Source organism: Eulemur rufifrons, chromosome 9 (genome assembly GCF_041146395.1).
Source record: "Eulemur rufifrons isolate Redbay chromosome 9, OSU_ERuf_1, whole genome shotgun sequence".
NCBI lineage: Eukaryota > Metazoa > Chordata > Mammalia > Primates > Lemuridae > Eulemur > Eulemur rufifrons.
In genome coordinates, this window is record NC_090991.1 from 7266127 (window position 1) to 7283460 (window position 17334).

Sequence of the window (17334 nt, forward strand, 5' to 3'; positions counted from 1 at the left end):
CTCCAAGCCCCAAAGCAGAATTAACCACTCCCCGCTCCGCCCCACCGCACTGAGAGGTGCTTCAATACTAACACCTGACCCCCTGTAGAGTGCACAGGGTCTGCACACCTTCGCAGCCTTGGTGTCTTTGGAGCAGCTGGCAGGGTCTGGTAGTATCTCCTGCAACAGCATGGATTTGATGGCAGATGGTCTGAACTTGCCAGAAAAAAAAAAGTAAGTCATTGATTTGAGATGTCAGCTCACCTTTCTACCTCACACGGAATCTGCCGCGGAGAAAGAGTGGGGAGATAGAATTCAGAGAGAAGGATTATTGGTTAACTTGCCTTGCCTTTCATTTCCTTCCTGAAGTCTTTATTGGATGCCTGACACATGCAACCATCCGTAATCTCCACACCAGCGTCTGAGCAGTGGAACTTCCTGGGCAAAGTCAGAGTCAAGTTTTTACTTTAGATTCGTGGTCACAAACCTTAACTGGGAAGTAGAAACTTCCTGCAGACTCTTGCCATATTGTTTTAGTCCGTCCACATGTCCACTCTCAGAAGTGTCTATTTCATACCATCTCCTTTCTCCTCAAACTTCCCACCCCACCTCCGCAGACTGCTCTGCGTCAGAGAGCGCAGATGCCACCTCCATTCCTGCTTCCAGATCTATGTAACTTTCTTGTCCCCCTGCCCCACACAGGTCCCTTTCTCTGTCCTCCTGTTACATGTCACCTACGGCTCAATCCCCACCAGCATCCTGGTTCTCCCTCTCCTGACGTCCTCACTTCATTAGTTGGTCCCCCATCTCCTCATTGGCTACTTCATGTCATTTAAACCTGCATAAATTTCTTCTACTGTGTTAAAGACAATCATTTTCCAATTCCTGTTCTGTCTCACTCCGCCTGAGAAACCAAATCTCTATTCCATCCCCACTCCCTCATCTCCTACTCATTCCTCAATCCACTGTGATTTGATTTCTATTCCCCTTATTCCTCCTAAACTACTAACTGCATCATTATTGCAAAATCCAAGGGACTCTTTTGGATCACTACCTTTCTTATTCTCTCTGCAGCCCTTGATGTGGGCGACCACCCTCTCCTTTTGGAAATACTGGCTTCCTTTGCCTCCTGGGGAGCCCTGATGTTTTTCCCACCTTTTAGTCCACCCTTGTGGTATCTTCCTGTGCTATTTCCATAGATAGTGGGCCCCTCAGGAATTTGTCCTAGGCTCTTGTCTCCTCTCAATTTCTACCAGTAGATCTAGATTTTATTTTTTATTACCCAAACACTTGAACATTAGGGCTCATCCTACCTCACTTTGGCAAAGCACTCACACACCTTTCACCCATGATTTCCGGCTGTTCTAGGTATGATCGGAACAAGCTGTCCCTGAAGGAGATCATGAATGTACAGTATGTTTCCTGTATGAACCCCACTGCAGGCAGCTTCACCATCAACCCACGGCTCCAGGTATGGGAGGAACCATGGTATTTGGGTCCTAATACTACCTAAGCAGAGCTGATGGCTCTGATTATAAATAATAATTGGCCTTTCCCCTCTATAGCCTCTCAGAACGGTAAACCGGATAGAATGTCCACCTGCATTTCTAGGGGAAATAGAAACTCCTAGACCCAGAGTTGCAAAGCTTTTATAGGTGGAAAAGGTCATAGAGTTCATCTGAACCAATTCCCTCATTCTTCAGATAAGGGAAATTCATAGAGACAAAATGACCTTCCAAAATCATATGGACAATCAGTATCAAATTCAGATTTGGACTCAGATTCTCCAAGCCCAAGTCCAGCCCTCTCCTTGCTCCTCAACACTGCTGTCTTTGACCAAAGGTCCAAAGCCTGTTATTCTCCCAGTCATTTTAGGGTCAACCTAAATTTGGGTGTAGCATGAGGAATGTGACCAAAATGTAGCTCTGAAGGCCATATAAGGACTCTTCATTATTTTATCCAAATCCAGAAGAGGTGATTTCTGCTCTGTGATCAAGGGTGTGTAGCTCATGCCTCCTCCACGTGCCTCTGTCTCCCTGTGCAGCGTCACTTCTGCGTGTTTGTCCTCTCCTTCCCGGGAGCAGATGCCCTGTCCTCCATCTACAGCACCATCCTGACTCACCATCTGAATCTTGGAAACTTCCCAGCGTCCCTGCAGAAATCCATCCCCTCGCTCATCAGTCTGGCCCTTGCCTTCCACCAGAAAATCGCCACCACCTTCCTACCCACAGCGATCAAATTCCACTACATCTTCAACCTCAGAGATTTTGCCAACATTTTCCAGGTGAGTTCCTCTGCCCTGGGACACCCTAGAAGGCTGAGTCATGATCCAGATGCTCCCATTCTTAGTAACATACGTAGTTAATTCGAAACTCTTAGGCAAAGGCAGAGGCACGGTGCATATGGAGTCATGAACATAAACAGATTGGCCACAGAGTGCTGTGGGCTCCATGAGGAAGGACCTCGACAAAACAGAGTTTCATTTGAAAATTAAATTATTTCTCAGTAAGCAGGATGCATTTCTGAGTTGGTTCCTTTGGGCTGAAGAAGGCTCTGCATCTTGGACATAATGTCCTATAATGGTTCCAGTTATGCCTGGGAAGGAAAATGGCCCAAAAAAAGAGAAACTAGTTTGGATCCCCAGGAGGTACACCTATTGTTCTTGGGATGAAAAAGGATGTACCCCAAGCCATGCAAGATAGCTGTCATTCCTCGAGAAGCCACGTTGTCTATTCCTAAGATGCCGTCTGCCAGCCCCTGGGATGGCCTCAGTCCTAAAAATTCAAGGTTCATTTCTACGCCAAATCCATTTCAGATGCTTCAACGAATTGGAATAGTAATGGCCTATCTCTGCCCATTGCTTGATCCATCAATATCAAAATCTCCAGAGGGCGCCAGGTGCAGTGGCTCATGCTTGTAATCCCAGCACTTTGGGAGGCCCAGGTGGGAGGATTACTTGAGGTCATGAGTTCAAGGCCAGCCTGAGCAACATAGCAAGACCCTATCTCTCCAAAAAATAGAAAAATTAGCTGGGCGTGGTGGTACGTACCTGTAGTCCCAGCTATTATGCTTGGGAGGCTGAGGTATTATTATACCTGGAATGGCTTGAGCCCAGGAGTTGGAACTCGCAGTGAGCTATGATCATGATCATGCCACCGCCCTCATGCCCAGGCAACAAAGTGAGACCCTGCCTCACAAAAAAAAAAAAACCTCCAGAGGGCAATTAAGCAAACCCAGGTGCTTTCTTCCTCGTGGTCAGGTACAGCATCCTTACGTAGCAGAGTCCACAACTCTCCCATCCTGGACAAGAATCTGCAGAAACTCCTTTTCAGAGAGACCCCTCCCCAAGAGAGCACTGAGTTAGTATTTAGAGAAGGATGCCTGTTACACCAGGCAGAGCCCACACCCATAGGTAAAAGGGAAGTGACATCACCTTCCAGGTGCAGCACATACAGTTGGAATTAGCTGCCCAGGGCACTGCCTGTGCAGATAGGACTCTGGGGAGCAAATATCTAGACCCTGAGGACATTGAGCCAGCTAGTTCCAGCTGGGACTCTTGGTTTTAAGGAGCAGAAACCTACCAAACCCTGGTTCAGAGACCCAAGAGTGATGCACCGGGAAGGCTTCCCCTGAAGGTGGAGGAACTGAGCCCCACAGCATGATAAAACCTAAGAACACATCTAGGCTGGTCTTAAATCTCACTACAACTTCATGGACTCAGGCTGTTACTATCTGCATTTTCCAAATGATCAAAAGGAGGTAAAGTGGGTTGATCAAATCTGCACTGCTCATAAGTGGCAGAAGTAAAGGGAGAGGAGTCAGTGAAGATCCTTTAACCAGAAGCAACCCAGCCTTAGCCCCTGCCTTGGACAGTGTCCTTGTCACCTGTACAACCTAAAATTGAATACTTGTAACAACGCTTTGGGATGGACATCTTGTCACATTCCTAAATTTAGAGGGAAAGGCTTTTAATAGTTTGTCATTAAATAAGATGCTTACTATAGGTTTTTGTGGGTGCCATAATCATGAATATGTGTTGAAACTTAACAAATGATTTTTCTACTGCTGCTGAAAGAATTATATCATTTTTCCTCCTTTATTCTGGTAATGTGGTACATTACATTGATTATTTTTAAATGTTAGATCAACCTTGCATACCTGTAGTCAACTCAGCTTGGTGGTTACATGTTGTGCTTTTTATATTTTCCTGGGTTCAATTTGCTTATTTTATATATATATATATAATTTTTACATTCATGAGACTGTCTTATAATTTTCCTTTCTCTAGTATTCTAAGATTATGAAGTAATCATAAAATATTAATATTTTGGGAAGTTGGCCAGGCATGGTGGCTCATGCCTGTAATCCTAATGCTTTGGGAGGCCACGGTGGGAGGATCACTTAGGGCCAGGAGTTCAGAACCAGCCTGGGCAACATAGCAAGACCCCATCTCTACAAAAAATTTAACAATTAGCCTACAGCTACTCGAGAGGCTGAGGCAAGAGGATCACTTGAGCCCAGGAGTTTGACTCTACAGTGAGCTATAATGACACCACTGCACCCTAGCCCAGGCGACAGAGTGAGACCCTGCCTCCAAACAAAAAAAATACCTGGGGAATTGTTCCCTCTTTTTCTATTTTCTAGAAGATTTTGTAAAACATTCTATTGTGCTTTCCTTAAATGTTGGAAGAATTTACTGGTGAAACTATCTTTCTTTTATTAATGCCTAGCTTAATTTCACTGTTGTCAGGAAACATACTCTATGATTGTATTCCTCCTTGGAAATTTGTTGCAGTTTGCTCTATGGAGCAAGATATGATGTTGAATGTAGTTTTATCAATATTTCAATGAGAACAAACTTGTAAATCATTTTGTTTAAAATTTCTTTCCGTATTGGGTTGTCTGCTTATTCTGTCGGTTTCTGAGAAAGATACGGTAAAATCTCCTACTGTGATTGTGAACCTGTCCATTTCTCTTTTAATTTCTGTCGTGTTCACTTTATATGCTTTGAAGCTATGTTATTAAGTACATACAAATTTAGACTTATTATATTTTCTTAGTGGACCAACCTTTTTATTATTTATCAAGTGTACTTCTTCATCTCTAAAAATGAAAGTGCTTTGAAATCAACTTGGACAGTAGTATGACTACGCCATATTCTCTTAGTCAATATCTTCCTGATACATCATTTTCATTTTGTTAGGCTCAGATTTTCCATGTTTGTATATTTAAGGTATAATATGTCTCTTATAAGCAGCATACAGTTGGGTTTTTTAAAATCTAGCCTGACAATCATTGTCTTTTAATTACAGTGTTGAATTCACTTATGTTATTTATATTATTGGTTTTCTATATATCTTACCTATTCTGTTTCCATCCCTCTCACTTCTTGCATTGCATTGAACTAATTGTATCTTTTTATTACTTTATTTTATTTTAGCATATTATACACCTTTTTACTATTCATCTAATGGTTACCGGATCCATCATTTTATCTTTTGCCTTTTATAGATTAGTACATTTATTAATTGCCATATAATGCAAGGATCTGGGAACAATTTGCCTCTCTTCAACTTTTGTACTATTATTTATTTTAATTCTATGTATACTGAAAACCCACATGCACTAATATTTTTGTAATGTACGTCAGCATTTATTTAGATTTACCCATTTATTCCCCTTTCCATTGCTCTGTATTCCTGCAACATTTCTGTTCTTTCACCTACCTAGAATCATTTTCATCCTGCCTGAAGAACTCCTTTTAGTTTTTACTTTAGTTCATATCTGCTAGACAAGTACCTTTCAGTTCTTATTTGACCAAAAATATATGTATTTCTTAAGGATTTTGAGGGGAGGTTTGGAATTCTAGGTTGGCAGCTGCATTCTTTCAGCACTTGGATGGTGTCTTCTGCCATTTCCATTGAGAAACTATTTGCAACTCTTATAACTTACAAGGTAAAAGTAATGCAATGACAAAAATAAACCACAACCAAAATAAAGTCTGTAGATTTCCCTGCCTTTGAGACACTTCCCATGATCTGGAAGAAACAAACCTGCACAAAAAAAATAATAATTTGAGAAACTAATAATTCTTCTATAATGGAGCTTTATATACAAAGGCCTACAGGAGGCCTTGCTGGAGGGAAGAGCTATCTTCAACAAGAGATATCAATTGAACTAGATCTTGAACTATGAGCATAGCAAGCAAAGCAAAAGGCATGAAGGCACAGAAAGTGTGCAGAATCAGAAAATAATTTGAATTTTGTGAAACTAAAGTCTAGGTTTTATGGGAGTTAGTGGTAAGAGCAATAGCGAGGAAGAAGAATGGAGTTGCATTGTGACCAGACCTTTATGCCATGCTGATGAATCTAAGCATTATGCAGTGACAAATGAAGAACCATTAAATGACCTCTTTTCCTCTAGGACAAGAAGGAAAACCAGGCGAGCAAACACAGATGTAGATGAGTTTGAAGTTATCAGACTTGCCCAGGTTTTTGAGCTCTAATATTGGTGGTCTCCATTTCTCAGTAAAAAAGAAGGGCAGGACATTGGCTAATAGTGACAGAGAAATTTGGAACCATTGGTAAATATTTGGAGCCACCCCTGTGGTGCACAGGAAGGGGGAGCCAACTGGAGATGCCTAAATGAGTTGCTGACCTGCTAAGGTTCATTCCAGCCCTTTGTCGTAGTCCTGATTTTACATAGACCTACATCAGTTTCCAAATGGCACTTGTGAAATTGAAATATAGCAGAGAAGCCACTTCTCTCCTCACTGTGGTGATTTGAACGTAGTGGTTAAAATGCCAGGCACTAAGGTCAGGAAGACCTGGTTTCAAAACGTTGTGGTTTCGAAGTAAGGCAACTTACTGTTTGACACTGGGCGTGTTTTCTGCCTTTCTGAATCCCAATCTCCACATTATACAAAAAGGATCTAGTGAAAATGATTTCATAGGCTCACTATCAGGATTAAATGAGCTTTGTCTGGCAAAGCATCTAGTCACGTAATTGGCTTCAATAAATTACAGCGGTTGCAGTTGTTTCTTTATGACAAACATAAAAGGATAATTTCAATGTATTGAGTGTGTGAGATGAGCAATACTAGTTTCATAGGCATATTAATTTGAATTATTTGGACAACTTCAGAAAGTCAATTTTGTTACTCCTGTTTGGAAAGTGAGCCCACCGTGGTTCAGAGATGTCACACTCCTTGCCCAAAGTCACATAGGTGCTGTGCGGCTGTGACAGCATTTGAGGTCAGGTCTGTCTGCCTCCAATACCTGGATCTTTCTCCACAAGCTCCCGCTCAGCTTTCTAAGTGCTCCCTCCACTAGAATGATGTACTTGGTGATGAGGCAATCCCCCAGCATCCTCCCAGCATGGGCAACATGCTCCAGAAAGTTCTCCTAGCTGTTGTACTTCTGAATTGTTTTCAATATTTTTTTTGTCTGTTCTACTTGAAGGGCATTCTCTTCTCCTCGGTGGAATGTGTGAAATCCACACAGGACTTAGTAAAACTCTATCTGCATGAATCAAATCGAGTTTATCGGGATAAGATGGTAGAAGAAAAGGACCTTGAGCTGTTTGATAAAATCCAGACAGAAATACTCAAGAAAATTTTTAATGTGAGTATTGCCCTGTGGATTTTTTTTTTTTTGTATTTGAAGAGTAATGATAATTATGCAGATGATCACCCAGATGATTAAATCTAGCTCATTAATGGAGAAAAATCAGAGATTAGGTAAGGAAGGAAATTCTGTCATTATTTTACCCAGGTTAAAAAAAAAATGCTAGAGCAAGAATAGACACAAATTAATTATAGAGTCTCAGCACAGGAAAGGTCCACAGAGGTCATCTGACCCAAGTCCCCAGATGACATTGAGTCCCCTCAGTAGCATTTCCCAGATGGGTTGTCCCAGATGACGTCCCAGCAGCCTTGGGAATTCACAATCTCATCTTTCCCAAGGTGGTCGTTTTGGAACTGCTAGCGATTGGAAATTTGGAATAATTTTGAAATTTGGAACATTTTGAATAATTTTAAAGATTGGAAATATATTCTAATAATGATTTAAAAGTTATTTTCCTGTCCACTAATGTTAGGTCTACATGAAAAACTTTCAAATATTTTCATACCATTTGTCTTATTCTTCCCAAGTCTTCTCTTCTCCGGGCCAAATAACCTCTATCCTTTTAGCTGTTTCTTCCATGGGTTGGTTTCAAACCAGAAATCTGACCTCGTCTTGATTGCTGTTCACATCAGCAACCCCCGCTGAAACTGTGGTGCCTGACTCCATCACGCAACCCAGCTGGGGTCTGACCAAAAGCAAGATCATCATTCCTCTCTTCTTACAGACTAGTTTTCATGCTGTATTTCCCAAAATATGTCCCGCTAAACAGTCAGATACTCCTTGGAAAGAAGGGCATCTGTGAGGAAATGAGTTGAGAAAGTGCCTCAGATTCTATCCCTCTCTTGGAATTCAGTTAGGACATTAAAGCACTGAAATCTTGAATAACCTTAACTGAAATATCATTTCACAAATGTATTGGACCCTAAAATTCTTTCCCCTTCATAAAACCTATTAATAATTCAGAGAATGAATGGCCCATGGAATATGCCCCAGGAAGCACTGAGACATTAACACAGCCGGAGATTACTTAGTGTCAAAATTCTGCCACAGCCCACACCGAGCCTTCTATTAACCAAAGCCCCATATTTTCGATACATACTGCTTGTCAGTCCTCTCTTGAACTTAGAAATAATCAAATCCTGTGTTCAAGTGCACTATGTTGTCCCTGTACTCACCTTGTTTGGTTTAGCTGTGTATTTTTTCCTGATGAGATCCCGGCTCTACCTCCGAAGATGTGCACAGCCCATCCCAGCCTATATGACAGCCTTTTGAATGTTTGGGTGGCATTTTAAGCAACCCATTTTGTTCTGGTTTTTGGTATGTCAAACATCCTGAATCCTTCCACATCTCTCATCACTTTTATGGAACCTGATATTTGGAACTGTCACATCTTGGATGCCCTTCTCTGAGCATTGCAGAGTTAGCCAATCATGCAGTCATTGTTGGCTCTGCACATGAGTTTTAATTGTCTTCAGAAGTGGGTCTGAGCTACCACTTCAGAGTAATGCTGTGAATAGACATAGACCTCACATCTCAGCCTTTGAAACAGAGGTCCTTATGTGGGTCCCTACAGTACAGGCACATCGTTTTGGTCATAGACCCAGATATAATTAACACAGCCATTATACTTCCCCAGCAACATTTGAAATGCCAGCCTGAAGCACCCTTGGCTACACCAAACCTTGGTATTGGTAGCAAGGAAAATTCACCAAATTTCCACCAAAGAAGAAATATAATCCTGTTTCCACCACTCAAAGCTTAAGATTCTATGATTCATGGCCCTGTGTGATTAGGTGTCACTATTAAGGAATCTTTGATTCCCTGAGTTGGTTGATTTTCTCTCTCCCTTCAACACGGCATGGCTCTGATCACAAAATCGGAGACTTCTTGTTTTGTTCATCAAAGAGTCTTTGTAGACCAGGAGTTTCAAAACCGCACTTTAGTTCTTTCTCTGCTAGATCGTTAGTGTCAATTGATTGCCGTCAGAACCGATTCCCTGGATGTTAGCCCATTCTCTACCCGGGTAAATGTATTCTCGCATTACTTTCTCATTTCCTAAACTAGCAAGACTAGCCCTCCTGCTTTGCATTTATATCTTATCCAAATGTCTGAGCATTTATTCTGGCAAAGCTGTAATAGTTTAAGAGTTTTCTGTGGCCCTGAAAGCACCCTCAAAATATAATAATTTTTTGATATTTAACTCTTTGCAGTCCTTTCTTCTTGCACCCAGGCAGCAGTCCTGGTTCTCTGTAAGTGTTATTGTCATCCTCCCTTTTCCTGTATGAGGTTTGGTGAATCTTATCTCATGAGCTCACAAGGCTGACCCAGCAGTGACGTATTCCCCAGGCAATGCCTGCTCATGAATTGTGCACTGATACCTCTTCCCCAGGTAGATACTCCAGTCTGAACTTTGGGAGCAAAGAAAGGCAGCGGGGAACATCTGCTTGTGCTGGTATAACTGCCTACTTGTGTCTTAGAAAACTTAATCTTTGTTGGACTATCCTGCTCAATAACCTTTTCTCCTCCCTCAAGGCTCAGGTATCTGGGTTTTGACAAGTGAGTAGTTCCTTTTTGTCTCCTCTAATACGAAACTTAAAAATTAGCTGCCCCTTCAATACTCTGAGGCTACATTGGTAGTGAAAAGACAGAGACTCCATATCTTTTAAATTAATTGAGTTATCATACTAGGTATTTATTCAACAAGGTAACATTTGTCCTGTGTGTGAGATTTGACACGCAGTGAGCCCAAATCCCTGTGAAAGTTTTATAAATAGGGATGAGGACTTCTGTAAATGTTTTAAGATTACCAATGTTTGAGTAAATAAACCAGTTGCCTAAGGACGGTTAGTAGCACATTCTTCAGAAACCAAGTCCTCTGGACTGAACCTACGAAGTTGGAGCTGATGACCTCCTACAGTGTGCAGTCTCACAGCCAACAGGAAAGGATGCTTTCGGACACTCCCATGGATTGGGGTCCTAAATCTGTGGGAATGGGGGAGGTGAGGCCACTGGGCCATGGTTCCCTTCATCCAACACTGGTGCAAGAGCACCTGCTTAGGGAAATCCACCCACCTGTCCCATCCACTGTGTGACCACAGAGGACTCTTACTGTGCTTGTGAGGAGGCCACTTCCCACCTTCCATTGGCTCACAAGGAATGACACACGTCATCTGTGACTTCATGGAGCTGGTAAATGAATCTTACACATCCACTTTATAAGGGCTTTTTGAAAAGGAGGAAGTATTGGAAGAAGCACTGATGCTCAGTGTTCAGGGAGAGCGCAGAGAGGACAAGCAGAACACGTGTCTTCCTCTGTGTGGAGCCAGCCTCGGGAGTCAGTTAGGAGGGTCCTTGTTTCTCTGTCTCATCACCAGGATATTGAAGAGACCGTGCAGCAGACCCAGAGCCTGAACATGTATTGCCACTTTGCAAGTGGTATTGGGGAGCCCAAGTACATGCCTGTGCCGTCCTGGGAACTCTTGACCCAGACCCTGGTGGAAGCCTTGGAGAACCACAATGAAGTCAACACAGTGATGGACCTGGTGCTCTTCGAGGATGCCATGTGCCATGTGTAAGTGTGCTTCTCGCCTCTCCCCAGCTGCTGCTTCTTCCCGAGGACAGGGGTTCCATTTGGTTATTTGAGGACACTTTCATAAAGCCAGGGAGGCAGCTTCCGCTTCCGCCATGAAGGGCAAGATGGCTGCCGGCAGAGCAGCTGCAGCTCCCGCCACTGGCCCCAGGGGGCAGCACAGAACTGGCTTCACTTCCCGGTCTGTCACTGTGTATCCCTGGGTGTGATCATGGTGACACCAGGGAGGATTTGAGGTCCAGGACAGCTCAGGACCCCCATCACTACCACCCCTACTGGTCAAAGGACAGTTTTTTTTAAAAAAGCGAGATACAGTGTTTTTGTTCAAGTGCAAACTATTTCAAAAATTAAATATCTTTTTGAGTGTTGGTGCTGTCCAGCGGATCACTGAGAGTAATCACCAGCCTCTCAGATAATTTGCGCTCCCACCAGTGCTGCCCCCTGTGCTGCTCCTTACAGTCCCCGTCTGAGTCCCACTTCCCACCCGGCCACCCTCCAAAACTCTTCCACCTTGCCGGGAGGAGTTCGTGGTCTTCAGCTGCAAAATCTGCCTCACTGCGACCTTCCCTTCACTGCCAGATTCTACCTGAAACCCGACTGGCCCTGAGTTGGGGAAAGTGGTGTTTCCTTCCCCATCCTCTGTGCCCCAGGCTCTAGATGGGAGTGTCTTCCCGCTCCCCAGCCCCACCACAAGGGCGCACTCAAGTCCTTTCTCCTCTTGTCCTTCACAGACCCCAGTTCACTTGAAACACAACCCAGCGTTGGCACTCCTTCTCTCTCCTTGTTACCGTCCCTGCTGACCTCCAGCCACTCCCCATCGTCCACCCGTGGCCTTGGCTGCTGGGCCCTCTCTCTCCTCACCCACACCTGACTCACTCCCAGGATCTGTCCAGCACGTCCTTCTGTTCCTTGGCCCCCTTGACTCCCACGATCATTCCTTCCACCCCACCTCAGCCCTTGTTCACGCGTCCCTACCCTAGAATAGCAGTCTGCAATCATGGGCCCACCTCCGAAATCTCAGCTTCAGACACCGCACTCTCTGGCATGTACCTTCCACCTTTCCACTCACCTGCTCTGCAGTTTTGTTCCAGCTGTTCTTAAACTTCATCAAGACTTCCTTCCCTGGACCAGCCACTTTCTCAAACCTCTTTATCCCTCTGCCTATCATGTCTTTACTTTCCTTTTTAACCACCATAGACTCCGCCATCCCAGTGCCAGCTCCCCAAACTCTCCTGTCTTTGTGTCCATGTGACAAAACCCCACTGTGATTAAACCCCACTGTCTTCTTATTCTGCACCTGCCCCTAAGCAGCTGGACATTGTTGAAGAAAAGTCCCCGACCACGTTGACTAGTTCTGCTTCAGATTTGCAGCCACAAATATCAGATAGGCTCTCAACCTTGCAAGAAATCATCCTCCACTACCCTGGCACTTTGCTCCTCTTGCTGTCTTGTGATAGCACATTACACATTCGTCCTTTCTTCTCAAACTTCCAACCACCTTCCTCTTTCTTCATTCCCAGGTAACGAACACATCGCTTCTTTCACAAAGATAATGAAAGTGACCAGGAGAATTATCACACCACCTTGTCATCAAATCTAACACCCTATGCATATCCCACCTTGCCTCCCACCCACGACCCTGCCTTCCCTGCTATTGCTGTTAGGGAACAGCCCTGTTCCTACATAAGGCCAGTCCCTCTGTGTGTGCTTGGACCCCATCTCCTCATGCCTTCTCAGAGACTTCATTCTTTGCGTAAATTAATTATCTTCTCTCCCTCTCTCCCCCACTCCTCTTCCCTCTCGCTGTCCCCTCCCTTTTCTCTCGCCATTCTTTCATCTTACCCATCATTAACTCCTGGATCACATGCACCAGGACACAAACCTGCCACGTTTTCATTTATCAAAAAATAATCAACTATTCCTGGACCCTTATATCTCTCTCCATCTACTGCCCCCATTTCTCTGCTCCCGCTCGTGACAAAACTCAGCAAAAGGGTTGCCCATCCTGTCCTACCTCCTCACCTCTAATCCCCCCCCTGCCCACTTCTCAGCACTTGAATGAAACAGCTCTTGCCACAGCCCCGCCTCTTGCTAGGTCCTCACCTGTGCTACGTGACACCCCCCACGCACACCACTGCATTTGTCGTGATTAACCACTCTATCTACTGGTTTGCATCCATCCATTCACCCAATGCATATTTCGTATGAGTGCAGGGATCTTTGTTTTATTCAATGCTAGGTCCCCAATACCCGAGGCAGTGTCTGGAACCTGGCAGGTACTCAGTAAGACCTCTTAGTGTGTCCTATGCAGAGGGAAATGGAGAGGGAAGGGGGCAGAAAGTGCTGGGAGTGATCCCCATTTTAAGTAGGGTCATCAGGAAGGCCCCCTGAGAAGGTGGCTTTGATATGCCATGTAAGAACTACGCTAGACGTAGAGCTCACTGTGGGCCTGGTGCATAGTGCTTTGCATGTATTGATGCATTTAGTTTTCACAAAAACCCCGAAGAAGGTGAAGTCTATAATTATCCCTGTGTTATAAATGAGGACACTGAGATCCAGAGAGAGCAGAGAAGTTGCCTAAGATCACACACCTCATAAATAGGTGAGTCAAAACATACGCTCACATCTGGCCCCAGAGTCTGTGCCCGAGACCATCGCACCATGCATTTCTTCATATACCTTTTTCTCTCCCCCAACCCAACGTAAGCTCCTTAAGCACATTGTCTTGCTTGCTGCTCAAACCCCAGCCCCTTAGACGATGCCCAGTGCGTAGCCCAGGTTCAGTAAATGAGGGATTAGAAAGTCTGCTGACTAACCTGGTGAAGCTCAAGTATCTTCCCTCCTCTTTAAGAGCTACCAGCACCTCTGTCATAGTCTTGGAACTGAGGCAAGTCTTTGTCCTTTAAGAGTGAATTTAATTTGGGAGAATAGCAAGTCATTCGGTCAATGCAGTTTCCAACATGGGTGATCAAACTGACTAATATCGTTTTAAGGACTGGCTATGAAAACTGGCTTTCCTTCTGAGGCTCGTAAACAGACTCTGAAGACAGTTTCCACTTTTAGCAATGACAAAATAACTGGAAAAATGAACTGCCTGGAAGGGGCCAACTCTGAAGACTAAAGTGTATTTGGATTTATTAATAATTTCCTGTACATTTGTTTAAAGATATCAATGTCCCATTCCTTTATCCTTGTATTGCCCTCCCCTCCCCTCCCTGGGGCTTTTTGACCTCTCTGCTGCCTTTGCCAGCCAGCCAGAGCAGAGCACTCCCTTCTTAGCTCAGAACAGGCAGCACCTAACAGTGCCGGGAGAAATACAGAGATACCCCAACAGTGTGGGAAGATTCCACGGCCTCACTTGGCTGCACACAGCTCAGAGGGTTTTGAACTCACTCCAGGAAGGTCTCCCGCCCTGAGACCCCAGGAGGGAGTAGGACAGGGAAGAGAGGAAGGAGTATGTATCTGCCTTCCCTGGAACCCGCAGGTCCAGGGGCCAAGGTGAGAGTCTATTTTTACGGTACAATAAAACACATGCTCATCTGACTCCATCTGCCTGTTTATTCTCGTTTCTTGAGTTCTTAGCATTTTCTTTTGTTTGATTTCCCTACACCTTTCCCCAGCTTTGTTTCTCTCCCTTTCTGCTTCTTTGATGCAAAACCCAATAATGGAGCACTGTGTGCTGGTTATACACACGGGTTCTGGGGATAGAGCTGGACCCAGGTTCAAATGGTTCTGCCGCAAATTGGCTGGGATGCTTTGGGAGGATACTTAACTTCCCAAAGCCTCAAATGTTCTCACCTGGAAAATGGGGAAAATAAAAATGCCTGCATGATAGGGTTGTTGCTATCTAAGCAAAGTGCTTTGCACTTAATAAGCAGTCAATAAATATTAGGGTCTTTTTCTTTGAGATGTTGGTTTCTATTTTTAGTAGTACCATTTTTCTTTTCTACTGACTTCCTCCACTATTTCTGCAGATTCTTGTTCTGCTTTTTCTTAAACCCTTAAACTATATCTTTTGCCCTATTTTGGGCATAATCTCCATCCATCTTTTTTTGTCCCTTTGTATTTTTACTCCTACAAATATTTTCTGCCTCCTTTCTTCTCCTCTTAGAATCACTTAGCAATCACTAACAAAACAAGAGACTACAGATGTACCTCTTTTGTGCCCCAAGTATCACCAGTCCTCTGGGTGTGTGTGGGGGGGGGGGTGCACGCACGCATGTGTTTAGTCGTCAATAAACCAACTTCCTCCAGCTGTGCTGTGGTGCATCTTCAGCTATTGTTGTGAATCTCCCAGAAATTCAGTAATGGGCTTAACTTAGACAGCCTTGGTTTTCTGGCCCAGGAGCCTTTTAGAATATTGATCTTCTTTTTAAATTTTGTAATTTAAATGCAGAGTCCTTTGCCCTCGTCAGAGGTTGTTAATGAATCCCCAGCTGGAGTCTAATGCTGACGGTTGCAGACTTAACCATTCTTCTTTGGAAACTTCATCTCTAACGATGCACTTCCCATTTAGATATTGAATAACGTGAGCCATGCTAAGCTGAGTTCAGGCTTCCAGAATAGAGCTTCCAGAATCCAGTTGGACTCTTCCTCCCCCTCCTCCATACTTGTCTCTCTCTTTCCCTACTTACTCATTCCCGCCCGCCCTTTCTGAATCAAGAGACAGGGCCTTTCATCAGGCACCATCTAATACAGACAAAAAGCAGATTCTCTCTCGTACCTGGCATAAGGAATGATCACGTACATCACCCCAAATGGGTTGTTCTGTTTAAACGTAACAAAAATACATTGGATATCTTCAATAGTCCTAGCACTGTAGAGAATACAAAATTAGTATATGCACTCTTCAGAAATCTAGAAATTATGGTTTAATAAGACAGCAAGAGAAGTGTAAACTATCTGGTACAGGAGAGAATATAAGTATCACAATTACATAATTAAAGTGAAAAAGTAAAATCATAAAAGAACTAAATGTAGGTCAATAAATAACTCCTGAATATTTAGGTGAATACATTTTAACTATATAAAATTTAACAGTCAACTACATACAATTTTAAGTCCTAAAAATTTCTCTACATTAAAGCACCTTGAAGAAAACTAGAAGGTAAAAGTGCCAGATTGGAGGATAATTCAAAACATACATAAAGGAGTATTACAAATAGAGAAGAACACTTCAATTGAAAAGTAGGCAATGGATATGAACAGAAAATTCACAAAAGAAAAAATATGTGATGAAATAAACATGAAAAATGTTCAATTCCCTAGAAGTCAAATGAATAAAGATTAAAACCATAATATTTTCAACCATTAAATTGGTAGGTTAAAATATATATGTACGCTGGGCACAGTCGCTCACGCCTGTAATCCTAGCATTTTGGGAGGCCAAGGCAGGAGGATTGCTTGAGCTCAGGAGTTCAAGACCAGCCTAAGCAACAGTGAGACCTCATCTCTACTAAAAATAGAAAAACTTAGCCAGCCATGGTGGTGCATACCTGTAGTCCCAGCTACTTAGGAGGCTGAGGAAAGAGAATAGCTTGAGCCTAGAGTTTGAGTTTGCTGTGAGCTGGGCTGATGCCACGGCACTCTAAACCAGGCAACAAAGCAAGACTCTGTCTCAAAAAAAAAATAAAATATATATATATATATATATGTATGTTACACCCAGTGTCACCAAGGGTTGGAGGCTAGACTTTCTTACCCACTGTTGATGGTAGTTGTTAAATCATATACACTTTGTTTTAATTTCAAAATGTTAAGGGGATAAAAATGTTTTTGGTCACATGGCTCACGTTTGTAATACTTGAGTCACAGCTATACTTGTGCCCATCATCCAAATAGTGTTCATTGTATATATTAGATAGATGTTTGATGCTCCCCTCCTCCCCCCCAACCCCTGCTTGATTTCCACTGAGTTTTACTTCCCTCTATGTACATGTGTTCTCATTGGTTATTTCCAATTTAATAGCAAGTACATGTGGTGTTTGTTTTTCCATTCTTGAGATATTTCATTTAGGATAATGGTCTCCAGTTCCATCCAAATTGCTGCAAAAGGCATTAATTTCATCCTTTTTATGGCTGAGTAGTACTCCATGGTGTGTGTGTGTATGTGTGTGTGTATCACATTTTTTTTAATCCACT

The 17334-nt window shown here is 43.3% G+C and overlaps 1 protein-coding gene across 1 annotated transcript in view; it reads left to right on the forward strand.

Moving 5' to 3' along the window:
- The window catches only part of DNAH9 (dynein axonemal heavy chain 9), a 306203-nt gene that overhangs the window by 154279 nt on the left and 134590 nt on the right, over positions 1-17334 (forward strand). Inside the window, exons 40-43 of the mRNA XM_069483261.1 lie at positions 1348-1450; positions 2024-2263; positions 7440-7601; positions 10979-11175. Of these exons, the coding sequence (XP_069339362.1) occupies positions 1348-1450; positions 2024-2263; positions 7440-7601; positions 10979-11175 (702 nt within the window). The remainder of the gene's footprint in view (positions 1-1347; positions 1451-2023; positions 2264-7439; positions 7602-10978; positions 11176-17334) is intronic.